The following is a 23,703-nucleotide window of genomic DNA, read 5'->3' as shown; positions in this document are numbered from 1 at the left end:
CGTTTGATTTATATAAACAAGTACATACGTACATACTTGTATATATATATATATATTCTAAAAACCACTTTTTTATTTTTTTCGAAGATCAAACTTTGGTGTGATATAAAAATAATTATGTTAGTAGATTATGTCTATATTTTTAGTTTTTTAGTAACTTATATTCTATAACTAATAATGGCTTTTGAAATAAGCTGAACTTTGAACTACGAAGACAATTATTTCGGTTTTTGAAACACTGAGAAATTTTTTTTTTACTTATAAGTCAATAAAATTAGTTTGATCCAATACCCAGAACAAAAGTCGTTTTTGCCGTATAACGTATTTTCCAGGTTGCTTTAGCAGTGTTTCCCAGATACCAAAATTTCACTGGATGTACTTCCGCGTCTGTTTCGACGAAGAATCGACTGTTGTGGCGATTAAAATCGCTTCTGTATTTTAATTCGGTCTCAAAAGTAAAGTTATGCAATTCCTAGAGCTTTTAGCATAAATATAGAACTTTCCGAAGCTAAGAAAGCTTTACAAAAAAAAAAAAACTTTAAAATAAAAAGAAAAATGGAACCCATCTAAATTAAGAATATGAATATTTAGGTCAAATGCAGATTTTTCCATAACAATTATTTAAGATTACTTAGAGTCAAGTTTTTGATATATAAGTATACGATCGAAAACAATTTAACGCAAACTAGAATATAAATAAAAATAGAAAAAAAATAGAAAAAAAATTATACAAAAAGGACTGTATCTTGATTTTGATCGGTCAGTTTGAATGGCAGATATGGACCGATCTGAACAATATGTTTGGAGATCTCCCTATATATTCAAAGCCAATATCCATTTTGTGAAGATATTTGTTAAATAAATAAATTTTCCACACAAAAAGTTAGTCAGTTTTATGACAACTATATGCTATGGTGGTCCAGTGTCGGTGGTTCTGACAAATCAACAGCTCTTTGAAGAGAAAAGGACGTGGTAAAATTTCAGATCAATACCTTTATAACTAAGGGACTAGTTTGCGTATATACAGACAGACGGACTTGGCTAAACCGACTGAGGTCGTCACTTTGATCGTTTATATTTGTACTTATATATATATATATACGATATTTCCTTCTGGGTGCTACAAACTTCATGGCAAACTTAATATATCCTGTTCAAGGTATAAAAAATAAAATAGTAACGCTATATAAAATACATATACCTAATTGTATGTATACCATAAAATACTATCTAGAATAGAGAACAGTTAGTAAATGACATTGTTTTGAGTATTGGATGAGTTGTGTGCAAAATAAATATTTTCTTGCGCTAAATTGTATTTTTGTTTTTGTATGCAAATTGTTAAATATTATACCATATTCTCTATATCATCACGCCTAACTAAATTGTTCTACTTTGCCAGTCCAATAAGATAATATAAGTAACATATTTCTAGTTAGACAACTACTAAAGATTGCAACTCTGTATTTAGTTAGTGCTAAGTAAGCATGATAACATCAGATAGCCACATTTTAGTAGCCTCTGCACTTCAACTGGCTGTGATGATTGTATTGAGCGATTATACATGCTGGTACATAATTATTGTATAGTGGGGCAAAGCGTTCGAGAGCTCCAATCGAACGAGCAGACGTCTTTGTATTGCCGACGAGACAAGTTCTAAAATTAACATCGTCGGAAACAGAATTTGTGTAACGAAAATCAAAAGAAAAATTACTTTTGTTGTTTCTGTACGTTGAATAATTTAAAGCGGTAAGCAAGGTGGACCAGACCAGTATATAAATTATTACGAATATATGTACGAATGCACATTTGTATAGCGTATATAATATACATGTGTATGTGTTTGTATTTGCATACACGTGTACTAAAGAGAGTTGATCGCCAAACCAGAATATTATCTAGTATATTTGAATACATATGCATATGTATAAACATGTATGTATGTATATGAATACATAAAGTATTGTGTTAAAGCGTGTAGTGAATTTTTTAGAAATAAAAACAAAAATATGAAATAAACGGAGCCAAAAGAAAGAAATAAAATAAAAACAATGCAAAACAAGTGAGCAAATGAATAAACAAACCAATAACAATCGACCTGCTCTGGCGAGGCCACGGACCAGGCGTCGTCTCACCGCTGGCCACAACTCAAATATTAACATCAACAAACTGAGTGCACTATATACATACATATGTAGATATATCCTTTTGTACACATTTATATGCACATATGTATGTGTCCATTTGTACTTACATCATATATGTATGTTTATTTACAAAGTTTTTACACACCTATGCCACCTCTGTAGAGTTGTGCGTGTATGAGGGAAATTATTTTTGTTTTACTATTTACAATTTCTTAATGAGTTAAAAAGTTATAGCGGTAAAAAGTGTGAAAAACAAAGTTTAGGGCGCGAAATCACTTAGAGCAAGCTAAAAAAAAGTGATAAGAGTAGCGAGATATGTATATAGTAAAACGATCAGTTATGTGATACTTATTTTTTCCCTCGATTTTTAAAACTAACGAAAGTTGATTTATTTTTTTATTTTTAATTATTATTATTCATATTTTTATTAGCAAATGAGCTTTGTGCTTCGCCGTTTTCTTTGAAAGCGACCGCCTTCTTCTTATTTTCCTTTTTTTCACACATTTTTCACACCAAAAAAATTATTACAACGTAAATGTCATAATTTTTTATTTCTTAGCCGTTATTTTTAGAACTGAGCATAATTTTGCGAGACATAGATATTTTAGTTGCAATTCGTTGTAAATGTTAAGGTGATTTTGCTTAGAATCAAAATTAGCAGAACACAAAAGCGCAGTTTTGATAGCAAATTTTCCAAAGAAAGATAACTCGTGACAGTTAAGCATTATAATTGGCTTTGCTAACTTCGTGTTTTGACATATGCAAAGCAAATACGCACACTTCCACATATGTATTTGACTACAAACACACAAATTAACATACATATGTATGTGTGTCAGCAAGTAGCGTGATCCCTGTAATCGCCTAAAATTACACTTATCTTGCAGCTCTGTCATTACTTTGTAATTAAATGACAGAAATTTCCACAGAATTACCTTGGCTGCAAGTCATGTGATTAAAGCAGATATAAAAATATAGACGTATGTATGTACAAATGTGCCGCTGATAAGGGATAATTAGCTAATTTGCCGAAAAATTATGAGCACGTGATTTAAATTCGCCAACGCATGCTTGTAGTTGTAAGTGAGGCAAATGTGCCGTCCGAAACTAGTAAAAGTAAAGTTTGCGATATACTAAATATATGTACGTATGTATACATATGTACATACATAAGTAAAGAAGTTTATAGAAATGTTTCCAGTTTATATTGCCTCCAATGCAGTCACTTATGACAGCGCTACAGTCACATGAGGTCGCAGACTGTCGTCGCTTAACTGACTAATGCACACACACACACATGCGAATTATAAAAGTATACATACATAATTTTAAGTAAACAATATAGTATATAATGCTGCCATCCCTAACTCCATTCCAGCAGGAGGCCTCTCATATCAATCGAATCATTGAGTCTCGTATTTATCATATTCATAGCCAACTGACATTTCACGACAAGCAGAAGCTCGTTCGTTACCGTTACGTGCTCTTATAAATATATATGCGAGTATGTATGTATATACTTCTAATATAATATTATATCAAAATAATACATATGTATGTTGTTTGTGTTGTGTTGTGTGCTGGGATTGACGTTGGAAGCATTCTTGAGTTTTTGAGCATTCTACTAGCTGTTAGCTTTCTGTTGTTAGCGCTTGGCTTTTCAACAGCTGCCTAATGCAAGTTCTCGGTAGGTGTTGGTAATCTGGCAAATAAATACATAACTATGTATATATTTTGCAAATTTTTTCGCTCAAAAATACATATGTATATACATACATACATACATACTTCTTATATATACCGTTAATCACTAGCAAATAAATGCAATTAACTACTGACAGATTACTTGGCAAGTACACTAGCTAACTCCTACGGGTTCGACATTCCAAGTGTATATACATAAGTATGTATGTATGCAAATGGAACTGGTTCGAATGAGATTAAAAAATGATTAGTTGTGCATATGGTTACAAAATAACTAGTTATAATTGGATTATAAGCTGCAGTTTTGAATATTGTTTGAATATAAACACTACCACATACATATATATCATACTCACATACAGACGACGAGATTTGTAGCTACATAATTATTTTACCCTGAACAGGGTAAATTAAACTTACTATGAAGTTTGTAACACCCAGAAGGCAACATCGGAAACCCTATTACAAATATATATACATAAATATATATATATATATACATATAAAAACGCTCATCACGCTGAGCTTGTCGAATAAGCTTTGTACGTCTGCCTGTCTGTATATACGAGAACTAGTCCTTTCATTTTTGAGATATCGATCTGAAATTCGGCTCATATCCTCTTCTCCCCAAGAAGCTGGTCATTTGTCGGAAGCGCCGATGGCGGATCACTATAGGATGTATGTGCCATACAAACTGATCGATCAAAATTAAGTCCTTGTATAGAAAGCTTATTTATTTGACGATATATTTATTGATCTTCACAAACTTTGGTATGGATTATTGCTCAATTTAACAAACATATTGTTACCCGCCCGCCAATACATCTCAGCGGCAGGGTGGGATGTTTGATATTACGCTACAACATTTCAATTTCGTTTATTTGCCATTTGCTACAACTTTTCTATTTTCATTGCTGTGTTTTTGCGCTCTGTCTTAGAACGTTTTTGCATTTTGGCACGCTGTCCGTGGTGTTTGTCTGGCCATGCAGCAGGTGTGGGTGTAATTGACTGATTGCGTTTGTATTATGCTCAAGTAAATATATACATACGTACATCCCATGGAGCCATGTACGACACAACAAACTAGCGCCGAAAGGTTAACGTTCGCTGCAAGGGCAGTCTGCTAAGCATTAGTCAGCTGACGCGAAATGCTTTAAGGTCGTAATTTAATAAGCATGCATAATTCTTATGACCGACCATGCATACATACATACATAGGTTAAAAATTTACAACACACTTTACATCAATATTACAAAAAAATACGCATCGATAAGTAGTTTTTGCCACAAGAATTGTAATTTAAAAAGAAAAAAATAAAATGAAAAATATGTGAATGAACCCAGTTTTGTAATGCAATTTTTCATTGAACAAAACACTGCTCGTTGCCGGGAGACTGAAACTTGCAGTGGTTTGAGGTTTGGAGCTTGATAACTGTAAAATAATGAAATAAATAATGAGTTTATGAATAAAAAAACAAAACATTCTGGTAAATAATAAATTTTAAAATTTTTCGGCCTCATCATATAGGAAGAAATTAAAATAAAATACAACAGCTATTGCTTCATTATATGAATAGTAATTGTGGGCAGCAGGAAAGTATTGAATACAGTGTATATATATAGTATATATATGTACATATGGTCCGCAAATACAAACATGTTCTCAATTAAGACAAGCATTGCCAATAAAAAGGCTTTTAAAATGGAAGAAAGTTGTGGTTTATTGTTAATTCATATGCATATACGCACACATACATATATAATTTAATACACACGTATATGCAAATATGTAAATTAGAACTTAAGCAGGGTAATTTATCAGAAAGCTTTTTTGTTTTACTTTATACTGCGAGTCATTAATGATTTGCAACCAGCCTCACCGATATGTTCTCAAATGGTCAAATGGTTGGATGTGCACGTTTGAACAAATATCAATACACATGCATACATATTTATATAATATGCAATATGTGTAAATAAGTCTGTATTTCTATCCGTTGGCAAGTGAAAAGTAATGAAATATGTTGGTGATAACTAAACTGGCCTCGATTTTAATTAGGGAGTAGTAGGCTGATTCATATGTACATACAAATATACAAACATACATATATACATTCAAACCTGCAATATAGTATGTTATGTATGTATGTATTTATGTAAACTTATTGCTACCAGTTTGCTTCAGCGGAATTTTTTCTTCTATTTCAATTAATATCTACATCTATTATTAGAAACTACAGCAAACTTTTTTACCATGCTTTAATAGCACACATGTCCAGATGTACACAAAAAATTTGTTTAACTTTTTTAGTATTTTTAATTATTGCTATCTCGTATCGTATGTGTATCCTAATAGAAATTCAACTCTGTGGGCTTTGCTTCACATGTTTTTCCAGAAAAAATAATGCATATTCTGTCTTACTACCTACGAATGTTGAAAAGCCATAATAAATGCAGTTTACGTGCAAGGAGCATTAGTTGGCATCTGCTTAAGTTTTGTAAATTTTTGAAAAGTTTTTGCTTCAACCTTTAGATAAATGGTTATTTAAGATAATATCTATTGGTTGAACAGTTATATTATACTTTATAGTACATATTCCATCTCAATTCAATATCCCCGACACATGATTTTATTTAGATATTCCATATAGTTACGAGAGTTTATATTTAGAATAAGAAGGAAGGTAATTTAAGCGGTACAACTATGGTGAAATTTCGTAGAAAAACAATAATTTTTTTATTCTTACATTTTTTAATCGTCTTAGCTTAAAAAATATCTAACTAAAATTGTAAATGAATATTTAAAATATTTTTTTAGTTACAGTTAGGTCAATAGTCGATGTAGGCCATTGGTTGGCTCGAAACAGCACCTAAAATCGAATTTTGGCAGTCCAAAAACCACTGTATCAGTGGATGATCATTTTTTAGTGTCTTCGTAAATCGCATGTAAAATCAAAGAATTTACTGTGTTTCGTAAAATATGTACCCAAAAATCGCTCTTTTATAGGCTGTCACACTAGGCATAAGGTGTCACACCAGAGAACGTAAAATAACGTTGTTTATAATTTATATTATTATTAATTAGGTGTACATACATACATACATCTCAATTTTTTAAAATTTGTTATTATTTCTTTTATACTTGAAACTTTTTCCAATCAAATAATTCTATATGTACATATAAATACATATATCATCAACCTTTCGCAACCTTTCTTTTAATTCGTGTCACGTGGCCCGCGGGTGTGGTAAGCATGTTTCACATATTTCTTTGAATTTTGTTTTGTTTTTGTTTCGCCGCACCCCAATTGAGTCGGCCTAATGCTTTTTTATAAGTGTGATGGCTAACATTTGAAAGCCACTGGATCCGCGCATGCAAACCTAAAATGTTTGAATTCAGAAAACGCACACATATGTATTTGTATTTGTGTGTGTATCTAAAGAAATAACTATTTATAATGCATTTAAAACAAAAACAAACACAGATAAAATAGTTTAAAAAATTCACTGAAGTTTGAAAAAAGAAAAATAATTGAAATATAACTCAGTATATGCATATGTTAGCCTAAGTCTTAAAAGCGTTTGTGCCCCAATATATTGTACATGCAAGGTAAAATTGCTTGGAATATTTCTTAAGGACTGCCATGCAGCATATATTGCGATTTTTGTTTTGCCTGACACGCATTTAGCTAGTTGAATATTGAGCTAAAATCTGTAGAAGCAGGCAAGCGATAAATTTGCGTAGTTTGGCGAACGAACACTTTTGGCGTTTAGTCGCGTTGACGCTGTGAAGTTGAACTGGCTTACAATTAATTATTTGCATATAAAACTGAATACCAACGGGCTAACGGTGTCTATTTGTTGCTTTCAGCTCTTTGTTTGGTATTGATGTCGAATAAAATTTTTTTGAAAAAATATGCAAAATTATGTTATTTATTTTTACTAAATTTGAGAAACAATAGGGGTTTAAAGCAACAAACAATTTTCATATGTTTTTTTGCACAGTGGCGTCCCACTAAGCGCACAAGGCAAATTAAGTGCTAAATAATTGCAGCTAGTGTGACTCTTGCAATATAAACAATAAACGGATGTTATAACAGTTTTGTTATATAATTTTAGTAAGAAGAATTATTGAGCGAATAAATGCTGAAAAAAATTGCTTCATTATAAAAAGCCGGAAATTACATACATTACTTACATATGTATAAAGCTATACGAATATATGTGCGATCACACATACATACAGCCATACTCGTATGTACACTTCCATTAAATTAACTTAAAGATATTTGTCGTTTAGCATGACAATGTCGAACGTCGATCATGTAATTAATATTGAGTAAAAGTAGAAACGTATGTGTATATATGGTACATATGAACACAAATAACTGCACCTATTTCCATGCCTTTATACAAATGCAAAGCTACCTCGAGGACTTTATATTCTGAAACGTTATTTTGCCATGCAGTGACTTAATTATGTGAGCACAAATATATATTGTATACTCCTAAATATTTCAATTATACGTATATAATCAATAGTAACAGAATTGATAAATAATAATACTGGAATGTGTTATATATACATGTACTTATCAATGTGTATATATTGCAGAGGGCGTATAAAAATATAATAAGTATTTCGTATATCTACCATATCCATATAGGTATACTCGCATTTTTGTTCTGTTGCAAACTTCTAATCCTCCATTGCCGTGCCTCTGTGTGCGCTCAATTTGCCTAAATGTGGCATACCGGCACTTTTATCGCTATAAATTCCGCCTAAAACACTCAACTATACTAAATTGTATGTATATAGATATGGATGTGTGCTAGCAAATTAATTTATAATCGACATTGCTCTCTGTGGTATGTCCAATGGATCTCTTATGTATGGAAATAAATTAAAATTTCGATTTCAGATATATAAAAATGGCATGTGCTAGTAAATATACCCATTTCGGTATATTAAAGTTATATTAGTTAATAATAAACGTTATTTTTTTTCCCTCATATACCGTGAAAATATCATCCGAAATGACAAAAAAAAAATCCTGGTGAAGTTGGTGTTCTTAATATGTATTAATATTAACAGGTGGCGCATTGTGATTTATGTACAAAAAAGGTCTACTTTGATTTTTTGCTAAGTCGACTCGTTCAAAAATTATTCGAGGTAAAAGTCCCACCTTAAATCGTGAGAGATAATTTAAAAAATTTTTTTTTTTTTTCATACAAAATAATGTTACAAAATCATAAAATATCCTATTATTTTATGGGTGTTTTCTTCCTGTGCTGACTATTTTCGTAAACTTATAATGATCGCAGGTACCTGTAAAATATAATCCTAAACGTCTGCCGTTTGACTCATCCATTTGGAGCACTCTTAAACACCCTCTTGGAGCCTAGCCTTTAAAGTGCGTGGACTAATGATTATTACATTTCGAAAATACCAATTATATACGTACCTACATACATACATACTCGTATACATATCCATCTGTACAAAAAGGTGCTGTCGCTAAATTTTCATGGCGCGTGATCGCGTCATCAGCGACACATACAGTCGTCGGCTTTTTCACGCAAACGTCAGCAATTTGGCACCATCACAGACGCGGTCAAGTACGAGTATTTATGTAAGCAGGCGAGTACATGCATACATAAACACAAATGCATATAGCAAACGCAGGAAATACACATACATACATAAATACATGTATGTATATCTCAGTGTTTGTATTGGCTTTTGCGTGTGCAACTGTTCAAAGCCTGAAAAATTAAAAAACTATAAAAATAAATATACAAAAAAATTAAATAAATAAGTTCTCAGTAAACAAAATTTGAGACGATATAAGTACTCGTATATCTGGCAATCAATTTTAAATAGCATTAACACAAATACTTTTGGAGTAAAAGCAAACGAATGGCATAAAGTGGAAATATATAGGAGTATGTGCATATATACTTACATATATGCGACACACGTACGCACACACATACATACGTATGCACTTGTATATGTGCGAAAGTTAACTGCTTGACTAAGGCGTTGCCTTAGGAGTATATTTGATCGACGAAGCTTCTTCATAAGCTTCACATGATAGCTCACATGATTGTTGAATATCTCTAGCGTTCTGCGATATCAGCTGACTGTAAAGCTCTGCTAATTGACTATGTACATACATACAATATCATATTTTTCCAACCCGGTTAATAGACAAATACATATGTATATGAACTGGCAACAAGCAAACTGGAACTTTTAGAATATGATACAAATACGTATGTATGTATATAAATGTGTGTGCTAATTTCAAAAATCAACAGAATTAAATAAATATTTATATACATGCATATGCGCATATATATAAATGATTTAAAGCAGTTGCGTAATACTCCAGTGGTGTTCACCGCTATGGCGATAATTTTGACGTTTTTAAATTTGATTCTTTTGTACATGTGTATGTATTAATTTTTATATGCTTTCAAATTCCATTATATACATATAAAAAACAATTGCTAGCGATAAGCCCAGAAGCTATTATTTATTAGAACTGTAGCACCTAATCTTGTCGAAAATGTGTTTTGGTAGTGCTGACATTTTTAAAAAGGTTTGAAGCTTTTGCAGTTAGTTACAGTAATTTTAAGTTTTTTTTAAACATTTCTTCTTATCGGACGGACATTCATATAAAATATTGTATTTCGTAAAATCACTTATAAATTCACTAATATGTATAAACGAAATAAGAAACCAGCCCGGGGGATGAGTTCGTCATTAGTCATAAAGTAATATGTTTGCATATTTTTATATCCTGAACAGGGTATATTAATTTTGCCATGAAGTTTATAACGCCCAGTAGGAAACGCCAGAGACCCAATAAAATGAATATACATAAATATATAAATAATCAGCATGAACAGCTAATTCGATTTATCCTTGTCTGTCTGTATAGAGACGTCAGTTTTTGGGATATCGATCTGAAATTTTGCACACGTTCTTTTCTTTCCAAGAAGTTGCTCATCTGTCGGTATCGGACCACTATATCATATAGCTGTCATACAAACTGAGCGATCAAAATTATGTTGTTGTATTTCCCTTAAATACTTTACAACTAATCGATCTCCAATTATACCCCAAAGATATTCGTTTGGGACTAAATAACATCTAATGGTATCTTTAAGATATGTGTTGGAGAATATTCCCAATATTACCGCATAGTGAGTAATTCGGATATAATCTCTTTTGAAGATTACTCGCAGGGATGTCTATTATTAGATTCTAAAGTCGCTTTACTTTATTTATTTTAAGAACAGTTAATCTCTTTTGATGTTATATCAGCGTTAAACATTTCCCAAATAGTTTTGAAGAACGCTGTTGAGGGGACCGGATATAATTCTGGGTCTGTTGCGATCCGGCTGCGAAGAAACGATTGTCGTGAGAACACGTTGTATGTAAAAATTAGAAGAGGTTCGGTTTAGTTTTTATGTCATAAAAAACCGGCCTTACTTATTAATTTTATACATTAAGTAAATCTATCTATCTATTGATTTTCGATTTTCCATACGGATATACATATATAAAAAATCTAGGGGCTCTAAGTCCCACGTTCTAGCTTTTAAAAAACTATACGATGTTTGTTTCTCGACAATAGAATCTATGCAAAATTTACCCCGTTTTATATCCGGCCAAGGACTGTTAACTCGGCGGCATTCAAATATAAGTCAAAATTAATTAGGGAATGCTTTTCGCAGCTGTAATAACAAAAATAAGTTTTTTTATGTCACAAATTATGGATTTAGGACCTGAGTTTGGATGTTTGCTTGAATTTTGATAGAGATTTTCACCAAATTCGTGATTTTCTTCACCGAATAGAGAAGTTTTAGGCCGACTCCGAATGTAAAATAGAATTTACATATGGGAACCTTTTTCAAGATTAGCATTCAGATATTTGGCATAGCTAGCCGAATGTATAATCTAATAGTAAAATAGATTTTCTACAAATTTTAAGTCTGACCCGATTTCAGCCCACCCGGTTGACTGGTAACCAAGCTATAAACGCACTTAGCTACAGCGATAGTCATCTTTCATTTATATTGTCTAGAAGAAAGGCCTTTTAAATATTGAGAGACTAAAAATGTGTTTGTTTTGTTTTATTATGCATGCTATATGTGTTGGGTAAACAAAATATACTATAATATTAATTAGATGCGAAGATATTTAAAATTTATAGTGTTCCAGACACAGTCGTATTTCATAAAATACATAAAATTATTTATCTATTTGTATAAATAAAACATATATGTATGTTAATTGTATTTATTTGCACTCAGAAAAATGCGACAGTCAATTTGACCAGCCAACATTTTTTACGACATTTCTTTGTTTTGGTCTAGGTCTGCAAAATAAATTTTTTCTAACATTCAATATGAATATACATATGTACAAAATATTTGTGCGAAATATACGATTATAAAAATAGCATAAAGTAGTCGAGACGTGTCTTAATTTGTTCATTTATGATTCTTTTTACCCTTTCTACTTACAGTGGAATAGCGGCGAGACGTCTTCATCAAGATGGGGGACATGTTTCGCAGTGAGGAAATGGCATTATGCCAAATGTTCATACAACCGGAGGCTGCCTACACCTCTGTCTCGGAATTGGGCGAGACTGGTTGTGTACAATTTCGTGATGTAAGTACCGAACTTTAAGGCGATCAAGGTTTGTGCGTCATAGTTATGCCTGAACAAATAGTTGCTATATGAATATTTAATATTTTGGTTAATTTTTTTTAGTTGAACAGCAACGTCAACGCTTTCCAGCGAAAGTTCGTCACCGAAGTGCGCCGCTGCGATGAGCTCGAACGCAAAATACGCTACATTGAGGCGGAAATCAAGAAGGATGGCATTGTGTTGCAAGACATTCTAGACGACATCCCCCGCGCTCCCAATCCACGTGAGATCATCGATCTGGAGGCACATTTGGAGAAAACCGAAAATGAAATTCTCGAGTTGGCCCAAAATGAGGTCAACCTCAAGTCGAATTACTTGGAATTGACCGAATTGCGTAAGGTGCTCGAGAATACGCAAGGTTTCTTCTCCGACCAGGAAGTGCTCAATTTAGATTCTAGCAATCGTGGTCCAAATGCCGTTGAGGAAGTCGGCCCACAGAATCGTGGTCGCCTGGGTTTTGTTGCGGGCGTGATCAATCGCGAGCGTGTATTTGCGTTCGAGCGCATGCTTTGGCGTATTTCACGTGGCAACGTGTTTCTGAAACGTTCCGACTTGGATGATCCACTTAAGGATCCTGCAACCGGTCATCCAATTTACAAGACCGTCTTCGTTGCCTTCTTCCAAGGTGAACAGCTCAAGAATCGCATTAAGAAGGTTTGCACCGGTTTCCATGCGTCCATGTATCCATGCCCAAGCTCCCATACTGAGCGCGAGGAAATGGTTAAGGGTGTACGCACACGCTTGGAAGATTTGAAATTAGTTTTGAGTCAAACTGAAGATCATCGAAGTCGTGTGTTGGCTACTGTTTCGAAGAATTTACCATCCTGGTCGATTATGGTGAAGAAGATGAAGGCGATCTATCACACATTGAACTTATTTAACATGGACGTCACAAAGAAGTGCCTAATCGGCGAGTGCTGGGTACCAACCAAAGATCTACCTGTTGTACAGAAGGCTCTATCGGATGGCTCAGCTGCTGTTGGCAGCACTATTCCATCGTTCTTGAATGTGATTGACACAAACGAACAACCACCAACATTCAATCGCACAAACAAGTTTACACGTGGTTTCCAGAATTTGATTGATGCCTATGGTGTAGCCTCCTATCGCGAGGCTAACCCCGCCTTATATACATGCATCACTTTCCCATTCCTGTTCGCTGTGATGTTCGGTGATTTGGGTCACGGTATCATTTTGGCATTGTTCGGCGGCTGGATGGTGCTGTACGAAAAGGGCTTACAAAGGAAAAAGGCTGGTGAAATTTGGAATATTTTCTTCGGTGGTCGTTACATTATACTTTTGATGGGTATCTTCTCTTGCTACACCGGTTTCATCTACAATGATATATTCTCAAAATCAATGAACGTCTTCGGCTCAACTTGGAAGATACGTTACAATACCTCCACCGTTCTGGATAACGCCGCATTGCAGTTGTCACCCAACCACAGCACATACGGTGTATATCCTTTGGGCTTGGATCCCGTTTGGCAATTAGCCGGAAATAAGATCATCTTCCTCAATACCTACAAGATGAAGTTATCCATTATTGTGGGTGTAACACATATGATCTTTGGTGTATGCATGTCAGTTGTAAACTTTGTGCACTTCAAGCGTTATGCCAGCATATTCTTGGAATTCCTCCCACAAATTCTTTTCTTGCTATTACTATTCGGATACATGGTGTTTATGATGTTCTTCAAATGGATTAAATACAACCCGAAGACCGCATTCCAACCAGACACACCTGGTTGTGCGCCATCTGTTCTAATTATGTTCATCAACATGATGTTGTTCAAGAGCTCGCCTGTATTGGACGGTTGTGATGAGTACATGTTCTCAGCGCAACCTGCCGTGCAGCAATTATTAGTATATATCGCTTTGCTTTGCATACCCTGGATGTTGTTGGGCAAGCCTTTGTATATTAAATTCACACGTAAAAACAAAGTGCATGTAAGTAAAAGTCCTCAAAGCAAAAATATTTTCTATAAACACAGTTATCTAAACTTTTCACCGCTTTGGGTGCTTTTGTTGTAGGTTAAGCATAATGGCGATTTAACCGGCAATATCGAACTTGCCGAAGGCGAAACACCAATACCAACTAGCCTTGATGAAGCCGATCACAGCGGCGGTGGACACGGTGGTCACGACGACGAACCCATGAGTGAAATCTATATTCACCAAGCCATTCACACCATTGAGTATGTGCTCAGTACAATTTCGCATACGGCCTCCTATTTACGTTTGTGGGCTTTGTCTTTGGCTCATGCACGTAAGTAATCGTAAATCCGTCTATTGTTTGGGCCCTGAAAACAACTTAGCCTAATATGGATTTAATTATGTATTTGCAGAATTGTCTGAGGTCTTGTGGAACATGGTGTTATCAATGGGTCTAAAGAGTGAGAACTATACTGGTGCAATTGCTTTGTATTTCATTTTCGGCGCCTGGTGTCTCTTTACGCTGGCCATCTTGGTAATGATGGAAGGTCTCTCAGCCTTCTTGCACACACTGCGTTTGCATTGGTAAGTTAGAAACACTAGTAAATGCTTTGCTTTTCTCCTAATTGTTTTTCCGTTCTTTTTTTAGGGTCGAATTCATGAGCAAATTCTACGAAGGTTTGGGCTATGCCTTCCAACCGTTCAGCTTCAAAGCAATATTAGATGGCGAAGAGGAGGAATAAACGTTGTCCTCTATGTATAATTGTTATATATTCGCTTGTTCATATGCGTTATCAGTATTGTGGTACTCTTCCCACATTTTAAAGTGCTTCCAATTATAATTTATCTTTTGTGAATTTCACGTCCGTCTGTATGATAAATGTCTATTACTACTGTTTTTATTACTAATTTGTTTTTGTTAAAATAGTTTTGAATGTCATATGTCTAATTATGTTTACATTATGAATTGTTTGAGTTTGTCAGCATATATTGAATAACTGTTGAAAAACTATGTGCGAATTATGCAAGTTGTAGCACCAAAATGTTATACAAGCAATTTATCTATGTATGACTATAAGCATGATGATATTGTTTAATAAAGTTTATAGAAGAGAGCAAAGCAAAGTTTTGATTGTTCTGTTTATTTTTTTATTTTGCTGTAATTTTTGGCACTCACCGAAGCATTATTCAGGTACAGGTTTTTTAATTTAGCACTCAGTTAAAAAATATTAGTTTTAAAAATACAACAAAATGGAACAACTACACTCAAGTATCTCATTTGTATCTTACTGACTATAGTTCACACCACAAACTGAAAATTATGTTCCTATTTTGCCTTTGACATTTTTTGTTTACCGTAACATGCTAGTGATTCCTTATCAAGCAACCAATCAATCAAAGCTATCACGGTCGAACGTTTGTCATACATATATATATATATATAGTATATATGGAAAAAAAATCAGTATACCTATAAACACATATATCTAAGTACCCGATATCTATAACGTAATATATAAGATATGATGAACTGCTTTCAAACAATCTTCTATTGACAAATCATAATCACGTAAAAATACACAATACATCACTCATCTAACAATCATATTCCATTAATTAGATTTAAAGCCAATGGCGCCTTAAAAATGTCTAGTTATATAAATCTCTAAGTTTTCTTGTAATATCTACTGAAGTGTGTTCATATGTACGCAGCGATCCAAACGTCAACGCGACCATTTCCAATACTCATCGGTCTGCATGATTGAATGCACTGGAAATATGATTGCGTGAATGGTAATTTGAGATTCGAAGTTAAGTCCATAAAATAAATTCAGTGTCTATTAGCCATTCTGGCGAGGTGTTTGTAACAAGTCTTTATTTGAAAATTACAAATCGGAGTTATTGTGTTCCAGAGTAAGTTTTTTGATGAATTGTGGTAATATTGAAATCGTTTTTATATGAAGTAATTAAACTATTTCGTGGTTAATAATAATTATATTTTTGAAAATAGTTTCATGTCTGTTCTGTGTTTAATCCATGTATAATAAAAAATTGGAAATTATAGTTTGGCTGTAAGTTGAGGCTATTTCGAAATAGTTAGGCAAATATATGCATTTTTTATAAACATTTCTTAATTAGTATCATAAAACACAAGTTGAAAGCTTGAGAATTCTCAGTATATTAAAGAGATTAAAGCAAATTTATTTTATAAATTGTTATATTAGTTTTAGTCTGGGTTTTTTGAGCTTTAGAATTTCAAAACAGCTTTTTGAGAACTCCTGAAACTTGAACATAGCCCCTACAAAGATAAACATTATAGTATAGAAAAATAAAAAGATTTAATAATTACATATAATCATTAATTTTTAAAGAATGCCAACAAAAACAGAATATGCCCAATTTCGAAATAATCATACTTTTTTGATTATTAGGTAGGATTTTTGAAATTCTTGGCTGCGGAGAAGTCATAAATATTCAGAAAATTTTTGATCAACAAATTTAATTGCGAAGCCAATATTACATGTCCCGTTGCTGTCAGTTTTTGTCTTAAAAATCAATTTCATACATAATAGCAGCAAAGTTGTAATTTGATTTTTATACCCTGATATACATCCTTTTAACTATTTTAGCTACTTGTATAACAACAACTCTTGAACAATTACACGTTATAAGCATAAGTTGAGTTATAATATATTATGCTATAAAATATGTGCACGATTAAAAAATATTTATAATTTAAAAATATTTATAAAAGTTATAGTTTACATATATGTATATAGGCATTAAAAAAAAACAATTTGTTCTGTTATAGGCGAATAATCGCGATTTTTCCTTAACATCCTTCATAACTGCTTGCATAGAATCTTTACTGAAGTCTTTGGTTATGTTTTGCCATTTATTTATATACTGCCTTGTATTTTTTTACATCTGGTTGGTTCTTTAAAAGTTTTATTGTACTTGTAATAAGGTCTTGGTAATTGGCATGAGTTCTGGGCAATTGGAGGATTCGCCTCTTTACGAACCACAGGCACTCTATTGGCTTGGTACCACTTTAAAATTAATATTGGCTTAATGACATGTCGCGAGATCAAGCCAAAAGAATACTAAGGATCCAGTTAATTAAAGACAAAAGACGCTTCTGTAAACACTCAGTAACATACATTTCTTGATTTATACTTTCATAGCCAATAAATGGTTCGCTTTTAAAACCGCCCTGGCTAATAGCTGCCAAATAAGAAATATTTTTGGGAATTGGTCGAGCTTTTAATTGTTAAATTTGCTGGCAATATTGTCCTTTTTGTGAGCTGTGTAAAACTGATGCGAATTTGTTCAAAATTCGCTTTTACGTAAGACTCATCGTCCAGTACAAAGCAAGCTTTTACGTAAGACTCATCGTCCAGTACAAAGCAATTAAAGTTAGGCATCAACTTTTCATATAATTTTTAACACGTTGAAATGCCATAACTATGCTCTACAATTAAATACAAGACTGTTATTTGGTATAACGAATCACATTAGAGAGGGGCAGTTAAAATTTAAACAAAAAAAGGTTTAATATTTGGGTGATCCATATCAAGGCTCCATACTTTTTAACAGAAAAAAGTACAGAAAATTCAAATTTAATGGGGAATGTTTATTACCATTCGAAAGAACATTGTTTGGCATTTATATTTTAAAGATTATCCCTTTCAAATATTGGCCGCGGCTACATCTCAATTGGCCCATTCACTCGTTCGAATATTTCGACTGGTAATTGGCCATTCGTCAATGTGTGTCGTTTAGCTCCAAGGCCTGAATCGAAACGAGATTATCCACATAGACTTTAGACTCTACATATCCCACAGGAAAAAGTCTAACGTTATGATATCACACAATCTTGATGGCCAATCGACCGGCCCAAAACGTGAAATTATCTGTTTACCGAAGTGTTCTCTTAATAAATACATTGATTGATGCGATGTGTTGGAAGTGGCGCCGTCTTGTTGACATCAAATGTCACCGAGATCACGAGCTTCAATTTCAGGAATCAAATAGTCGGTTATCACGGTGCGATAACGGTCGCCATTGACGGTTACGTTCCCATTGGCATCTTTTTTTGAAAAAATATGGACAGAGGATTCCACCGGCCCAGAAATCACGCAAACAGTTGTTTTTTCTGGATGAAATGGCAGCTCTTGAATCTCTTCAGGTCTGCAGCAATTTTGCTTGTTTACATACCCATTGAGTCTTCTTGGAACTTTTAAAGAGCCCATAAAGCAAAGCGATGTCGCTTGGGAAAGGCGAGCACAAGCAATATTTTGTACACTTTCAATTTAATATCTCGACGTAAAATTGATCAAGTCGTTCCCCACGTCAGTCCGAGTTGTGGCGAACGCCGCCGAATTCACTGCATACTGGACGTGGTCTATCCGGTCGAATATTATCCAATAATGAATGCTGGGTCTCAAAATGGGTGATACTAGTATGCTCAGTAGGCCGATAATCTAGACAATAAGTTGAGCGAAGCGCGCGAAATACATTCTTTACAGAACGTGAATTTTCATAAAAAGGTTGAAAAATTTGTAAATGTTGTTAAGGCGTAAGTGATCCATGATGAAATACCAAACAATAGTAAACAAAAATAATATAACAACTTGACATCGCTTATGGGTGATCTGTTAAAAGAGGCTATTGAAAAAAGTACCTCTGCTTGGATCACCCGTTACATATCTCCTAAACCGCTAAAACTATAATAACGAAATTCCCTCAGAATTTTTATAAGGATATTTTTAGCACCCCTATCGACAGTGTGAAAATGGGTGAAATCGGGGGATAACCCCGTCCACTCTCCATATAACGGTTTTGATTCAAACTACTAAAAGTGCGATAACTTATTTAATAAACAAGACAGAGACTTCGAATTTTACACATAGGATGATACGTTAAAGTTTTATAGAAGTCATTACAAAAATTGTAAAATCGCCCACCTTTAAGGGAAACCCCTTAGCTCGGGATCTCCCCGCCCGATTTCAAGCAAATTCGGTGCGTAACAACCACGCCTACCTCCCATATAACACAATTTTAAATTCCATAAGGTTCCCTTACTTTATAGTATGCAAATCAACCAAAAATAATGTATCGGGATAAAACTTTGCTTGAATAATGCATTTTAGGTATACCACTTTATGAAAAAAATCGAACCAAAACTGTTCAAGCCCTTAGGTACCAAATGTGTGAAATCCAGTTCATATTTGTATTTGACTATATACCGAAAATATCGGTCAAAGTGTGAGATATATAACTGAAATTCAGAGGGGATCCTTTCTTGAAAATAGTAAGTATGTAATTCAAAAATGGGTCAATACTTCCCTTAGCCTCCATACACCTAATATATAGATTTTTGAGCTTCCGGGTGACTTTATACCGCATACATCGGCCAATATGTGACTTCATATGATTGATAACGGTTTGTGAGGTACCTTATTGAAACCCTGAGAATATTTAAATAGCCTGTTAGCAGTATGTGGTAGCGGCAAAAATAGATAAAATGGGGTCAATACGACCCCAACTCCCATATACTACTTACAATGATTTTCGTTATTCTAACAAGTTATACAGGTAAAATTTTGAAAAGTAGTTTTGCTGTATATACTTTTCTAAAAATATGAATAGCCAAAGATAGCAGAAAATTTTAATATAATATTATTGAAATTAGACCACAAGTCAGGATTACCGGAGTAGGGATAGGTAAATAGACCTATGCAGTTTTATATTACTTGGTTCCATACGAACTTTATTTCTCAATACACACTTTCCACAGTTTTCAATTTTCCTCGCTCAAACCTAGCACAGCTTCATCATGGGGGATATGTTTCGCAGCGAAAAAATGGCTCTGTGCCAATTGTTCATACAACAGGAAGCTGGCTATAGCACTATTTCTGAGTTGGGCGAGATCGGATGTGTGCAATTTCGTGATGTGAGTTTAATATTGCATGCATAGTAGTTTTTGCACAGACTAATTTCACATTGCTATTTTAGCTAAATGCTAATGTTAATTCTTTTCAACGTTATTACGTAACCGAAGTGCGTCGTTGCGATGAGCTAGAGCGTCAATTGCATTACATTGAAAGTGAATTGAAGAAGGATGGTATTGAGCTGAAAGAATTGACTGATGATCTGCCACTAGCCCCAAATCAGCGTGATATTAGTGACCTTGAGCTTACGCTAGATAAAGTGGAAACGGAAATAAGTGAACTCGCACAAAATAATGTCAACATCAAGACCAACTACACTGAGTTAAACGAGTTGTGTATGGTGTTGGAGAAGACGCAAACGTTCTTTAGTGATGTCATGGATACACCGTCGCACTTTGGTAGCGATGATACAAACGCACAATCACGTGGGCAGTTGGGATTTGTGGCCGGCATACTGAATCGTGAGCGTTCTTACGCTTTCGAGCGCATGCTTTGGCGTATATCGCGTGGTAACATTTATGTGAAGCGTGCTGATTTGGAAGAACCCCTGATAGATCCACAAACCGGTCTTGGGGTTTACAAAACCGTCTTTGTGGTGTTTTATCAGGGTGAGCAGTTGAATATGCGTATCAAGAAAGTTTGCAACGGGTTTCGTTCATCATTATACTCTTGTCCTGCGGCGCATGCTGAACGCGAAGATATGTTGCGTGGTGTTAAGACCCGTTTGGAAGACTTAAAATCGGTAATAAGTCAAACGGTGGATCATAGACGTTTAGTGCTGTCGAACACTATCAAAAACTTACCCAGATGGATGGTAATGGTACAAAAAATGAAAGCCGTTTATCACACATTGAATATGTTCAATATAGATGTGACCAAAAAGTGTCTAATTGGTGAAGGTTGGGTGCCGAGAAACGACTTGGAAAATGTTAAGCAAGCGCTCGCAGCTGGTTCGGCTGCTGTCGGCAGCACGCTACCGTCGTTTATGAATGAGCTCGAGACCGAGCAATCACCACCAACCTTTAATCGTGTCAATAAATTTACGAATGGCTTTCAACATCTAATCGACGCTTACGGTATGGCAAATTATCGCGAGGTGAATCCGGCGCTTTACAGTTGTATAACATTTCCCTTTCTGTTTGCCGTTATGTTTGGTGATTTGGGACACGGATTTTGTATATTCTTATTTGCACTCTGGATGGTGTTGGATGAGGAGCGTTTGAGTAGGAAACGTGGCGGTGAAATCTGGAATATATTTTTTGGCGGCCGTTATATTATACTACTTCTGGGACTTTTTTCTATGTACACTGGGTTTCTGTATAATGATATATTTTCAAAGTCACTCAACATTTTCGGTTCTGGTTGGAAGATACGCTATAATGTCAGCACTGTATTGACAAATAACAACCTACAATTAGATCCTGCCGTGGCTTCTTTCAAAACTTACCCACTGGGTGTGGATCCCATTTGGCAATTGGCTGATAATAAAATTATTTTTCTCAACACCTTAAAAATGAAGATGTCAATTATTATCGGTGTGGCTCATATGATTTTCGGCGTTTGCTTGTCTGTAGTGAATTTTATGTACTTTAGGAAGTATGCGCTGATATTCCTGGAATTCATACCGCAAGTACTTTTCCTCATCCTACTCTTCGGCTACATGTGCTTTATGATGTTTTATAAGTGGGTTAAATATTCGCCGAAGACAGATTATTTGCCCGATTCACCCGGTTGTGCGCCATCCGTTCTCATTTATTTCATCAACATGATGCTGTTTAGCGATTCACCACAGCTAGCAGGTTGCGATGAGTACATGTTCGTGGCACAGCCCTCTTTGGAGAAGATCTTTGTAGTCTTGGCTATAATTTGCATACCTTGGATTTTGTTGGGCAAACCGCTGTATATCATGGCTAAGCGAAAACTTCATGTAAGTTTACGATCATAAAATTCAAAATAACTGTTAAAGAAGATTTAAAATATATAATATAACGTGCTCTCTGCAGGCTAAGCGACAGTCGATTTCAACTTTAGGTAAATTGGCAGAGGAAGGCGGCAGTCACGATGCTCACGACGAAGAGGACGAGGAACCAATTAGCGAAATATGGATACATCAAGCCATACACATGATCGAATATATACTGAGTACTATATCGCACACCGCTTCCTATTTGCGTTTGTGGGCTTTGTCATTGGCTCATGCAGGTTTGTTCGCCAGATCGTGTTATTTGAAAATCGTAGTTATTTTATTTACATTATACATTCAATAGAACTTTCTGAAGTACTCTGGAATATGGTACTTTCGGAGGCCCTTAAATTTAAAGGTTATCCGGCAGCCATTGCTTTATTCTTTATTTTCGGCGCTTGGGCTTTGCTTACAATAGCTATTATGATTTTGATGGAGGGCTTGTCAGCCTTTTTGCATACCTTACGTTTGCATTGGTAAGTTTCTCTATTTCTGGTGTGGTATAATATTTAATTTTAATGGGTGCGTACTTTCAGGGTTGAATTTATGAGCAAATTCTTTAGTGGCGCGGGATATGCATTTCTGCCTTTCAGTTTCAAAGTATTATTGCGCAAAGATGGAGATGACTGAGTTCTTTAAAGAATATACGAAATAATCTTATCAAACAGATATGTTTGTTTCTAATTTCAAAGTTTATTAAACACTATATTTCCATACATATAATCTGATTTTGCTTTTCTTTTATATGTAATTAACTTTCAATCCAACATTACATATAGTATTTGTTATATATTTTTTTGAAGAAGTTTCTTTAATATATCATCATACAAAATCTATCAACTTTTTGTTCCTTTCCTTCGTTGTCAGGTTGCACTTATGGTACTGTCTTTGCTTAGGTAAATTCGGTATTATAAATGAAAAACCTTCACAAAAATATAGGAAAAAAATTTATGGAAAAATACTCTCTTGATTAAAACGTACCGTTTTCCATGAAATTCGAGCAAAACTTTGCATTATTTTAATTGTAACAAAAATTTAAAAATTTAATTTTACAAAATAATTATAATTATAATTTCTTTAGTAATTTCAAATAAAAAGGTATGGAAATTTTCACTTTGTTTCAATTACTTTCGTTCTTGTTGGGGAACTTATGCTTTTTGGACTAAATATTTTTTAATAGTACATAAACATTTCTTTAGATAATCATATGCATATAACTCTTATTTATTGTTACTTATATCGTTTTTTATATAATATAATTTTTTATTTTCA

At 34.1% G+C, this 23,703-nt stretch overlaps 2 protein-coding genes and 1 long non-coding RNA gene across 5 annotated transcripts; 2 read left to right on the top strand and 1 right to left on the bottom strand.

Annotated features, from left to right (window-relative positions):
• Positions 1 to 1,543: 1,543 nt before the first annotated feature.
• Positions 1,544 to 15,639, top strand: LOC106622009 (V-type proton ATPase 116 kDa subunit a 1). The gene is made up of 6 exons (XM_014241049.3): positions 1,544 to 1,749; positions 12,395 to 12,540; positions 12,643 to 14,529; positions 14,614 to 14,848; positions 14,928 to 15,099; positions 15,164 to 15,639. Exons 2-6 carry the CDS (start codon positions 12,424 to 12,426, stop codon positions 15,255 to 15,257), a joined length of 2,505 nt encoding a protein of 834 aa, XP_014096524.1. The 5' UTR covers positions 1,544 to 1,749; positions 12,395 to 12,423; the 3' UTR covers positions 15,258 to 15,639.
• On the bottom strand, positions 8,906 to 15,831 carry LOC118681828 (uncharacterized). The gene is made up of 3 exons (XR_004977577.2): positions 15,692 to 15,831; positions 9,317 to 9,617; positions 8,906 to 9,258 (listed from the first exon to the last, which is right to left on the bottom strand). It is a non-coding gene; the product is annotated as an uncharacterized lncRNA (long non-coding RNA).
• Positions 15,832 to 15,882: 51 nt separating this feature from the next.
• On the top strand, positions 15,883 to 23,267 carry LOC106622005 (V-type proton ATPase 116 kDa subunit a 1). Of its 3 annotated transcripts, none has more exons than XM_014241043.3 (6): positions 15,883 to 16,428; positions 20,347 to 20,470; positions 20,533 to 22,395; positions 22,472 to 22,670; positions 22,736 to 22,907; positions 22,968 to 23,267. In XM_014241043.3, the coding sequence occupies exons 2-6, from the start codon at positions 20,354 to 20,356 to the stop codon at positions 23,059 to 23,061; spliced, it is 2,445 nt and encodes an 814-aa protein (XP_014096518.3). In that variant the 5' UTR covers positions 15,883 to 16,428; positions 20,347 to 20,353; the 3' UTR covers positions 23,062 to 23,267. The 3 variants fall into 3 exon arrangements, with proteins under 3 accessions (XP_014096518.3, XP_069961698.1, XP_036224018.2); XM_070105597.1 differs by having other exon boundaries at positions 20,342 to 20,470; XM_036368125.2 differs by having other exon boundaries at positions 20,315 to 20,470.
• Positions 23,268 to 23,703: the final 436 nt, after the last annotated feature.

The sequence above is a fragment of the Bactrocera oleae genome, chromosome 2, assembly GCF_042242935.1.
Source record: "Bactrocera oleae isolate idBacOlea1 chromosome 2, idBacOlea1, whole genome shotgun sequence".
NCBI classification, from domain to species: domain Eukaryota; kingdom Metazoa; phylum Arthropoda; class Insecta; order Diptera; family Tephritidae; genus Bactrocera; species Bactrocera oleae.
Note: the sequence above shows the minus strand (reverse complement) of the source record. Positions and strands in the feature narration are given on the sequence as shown.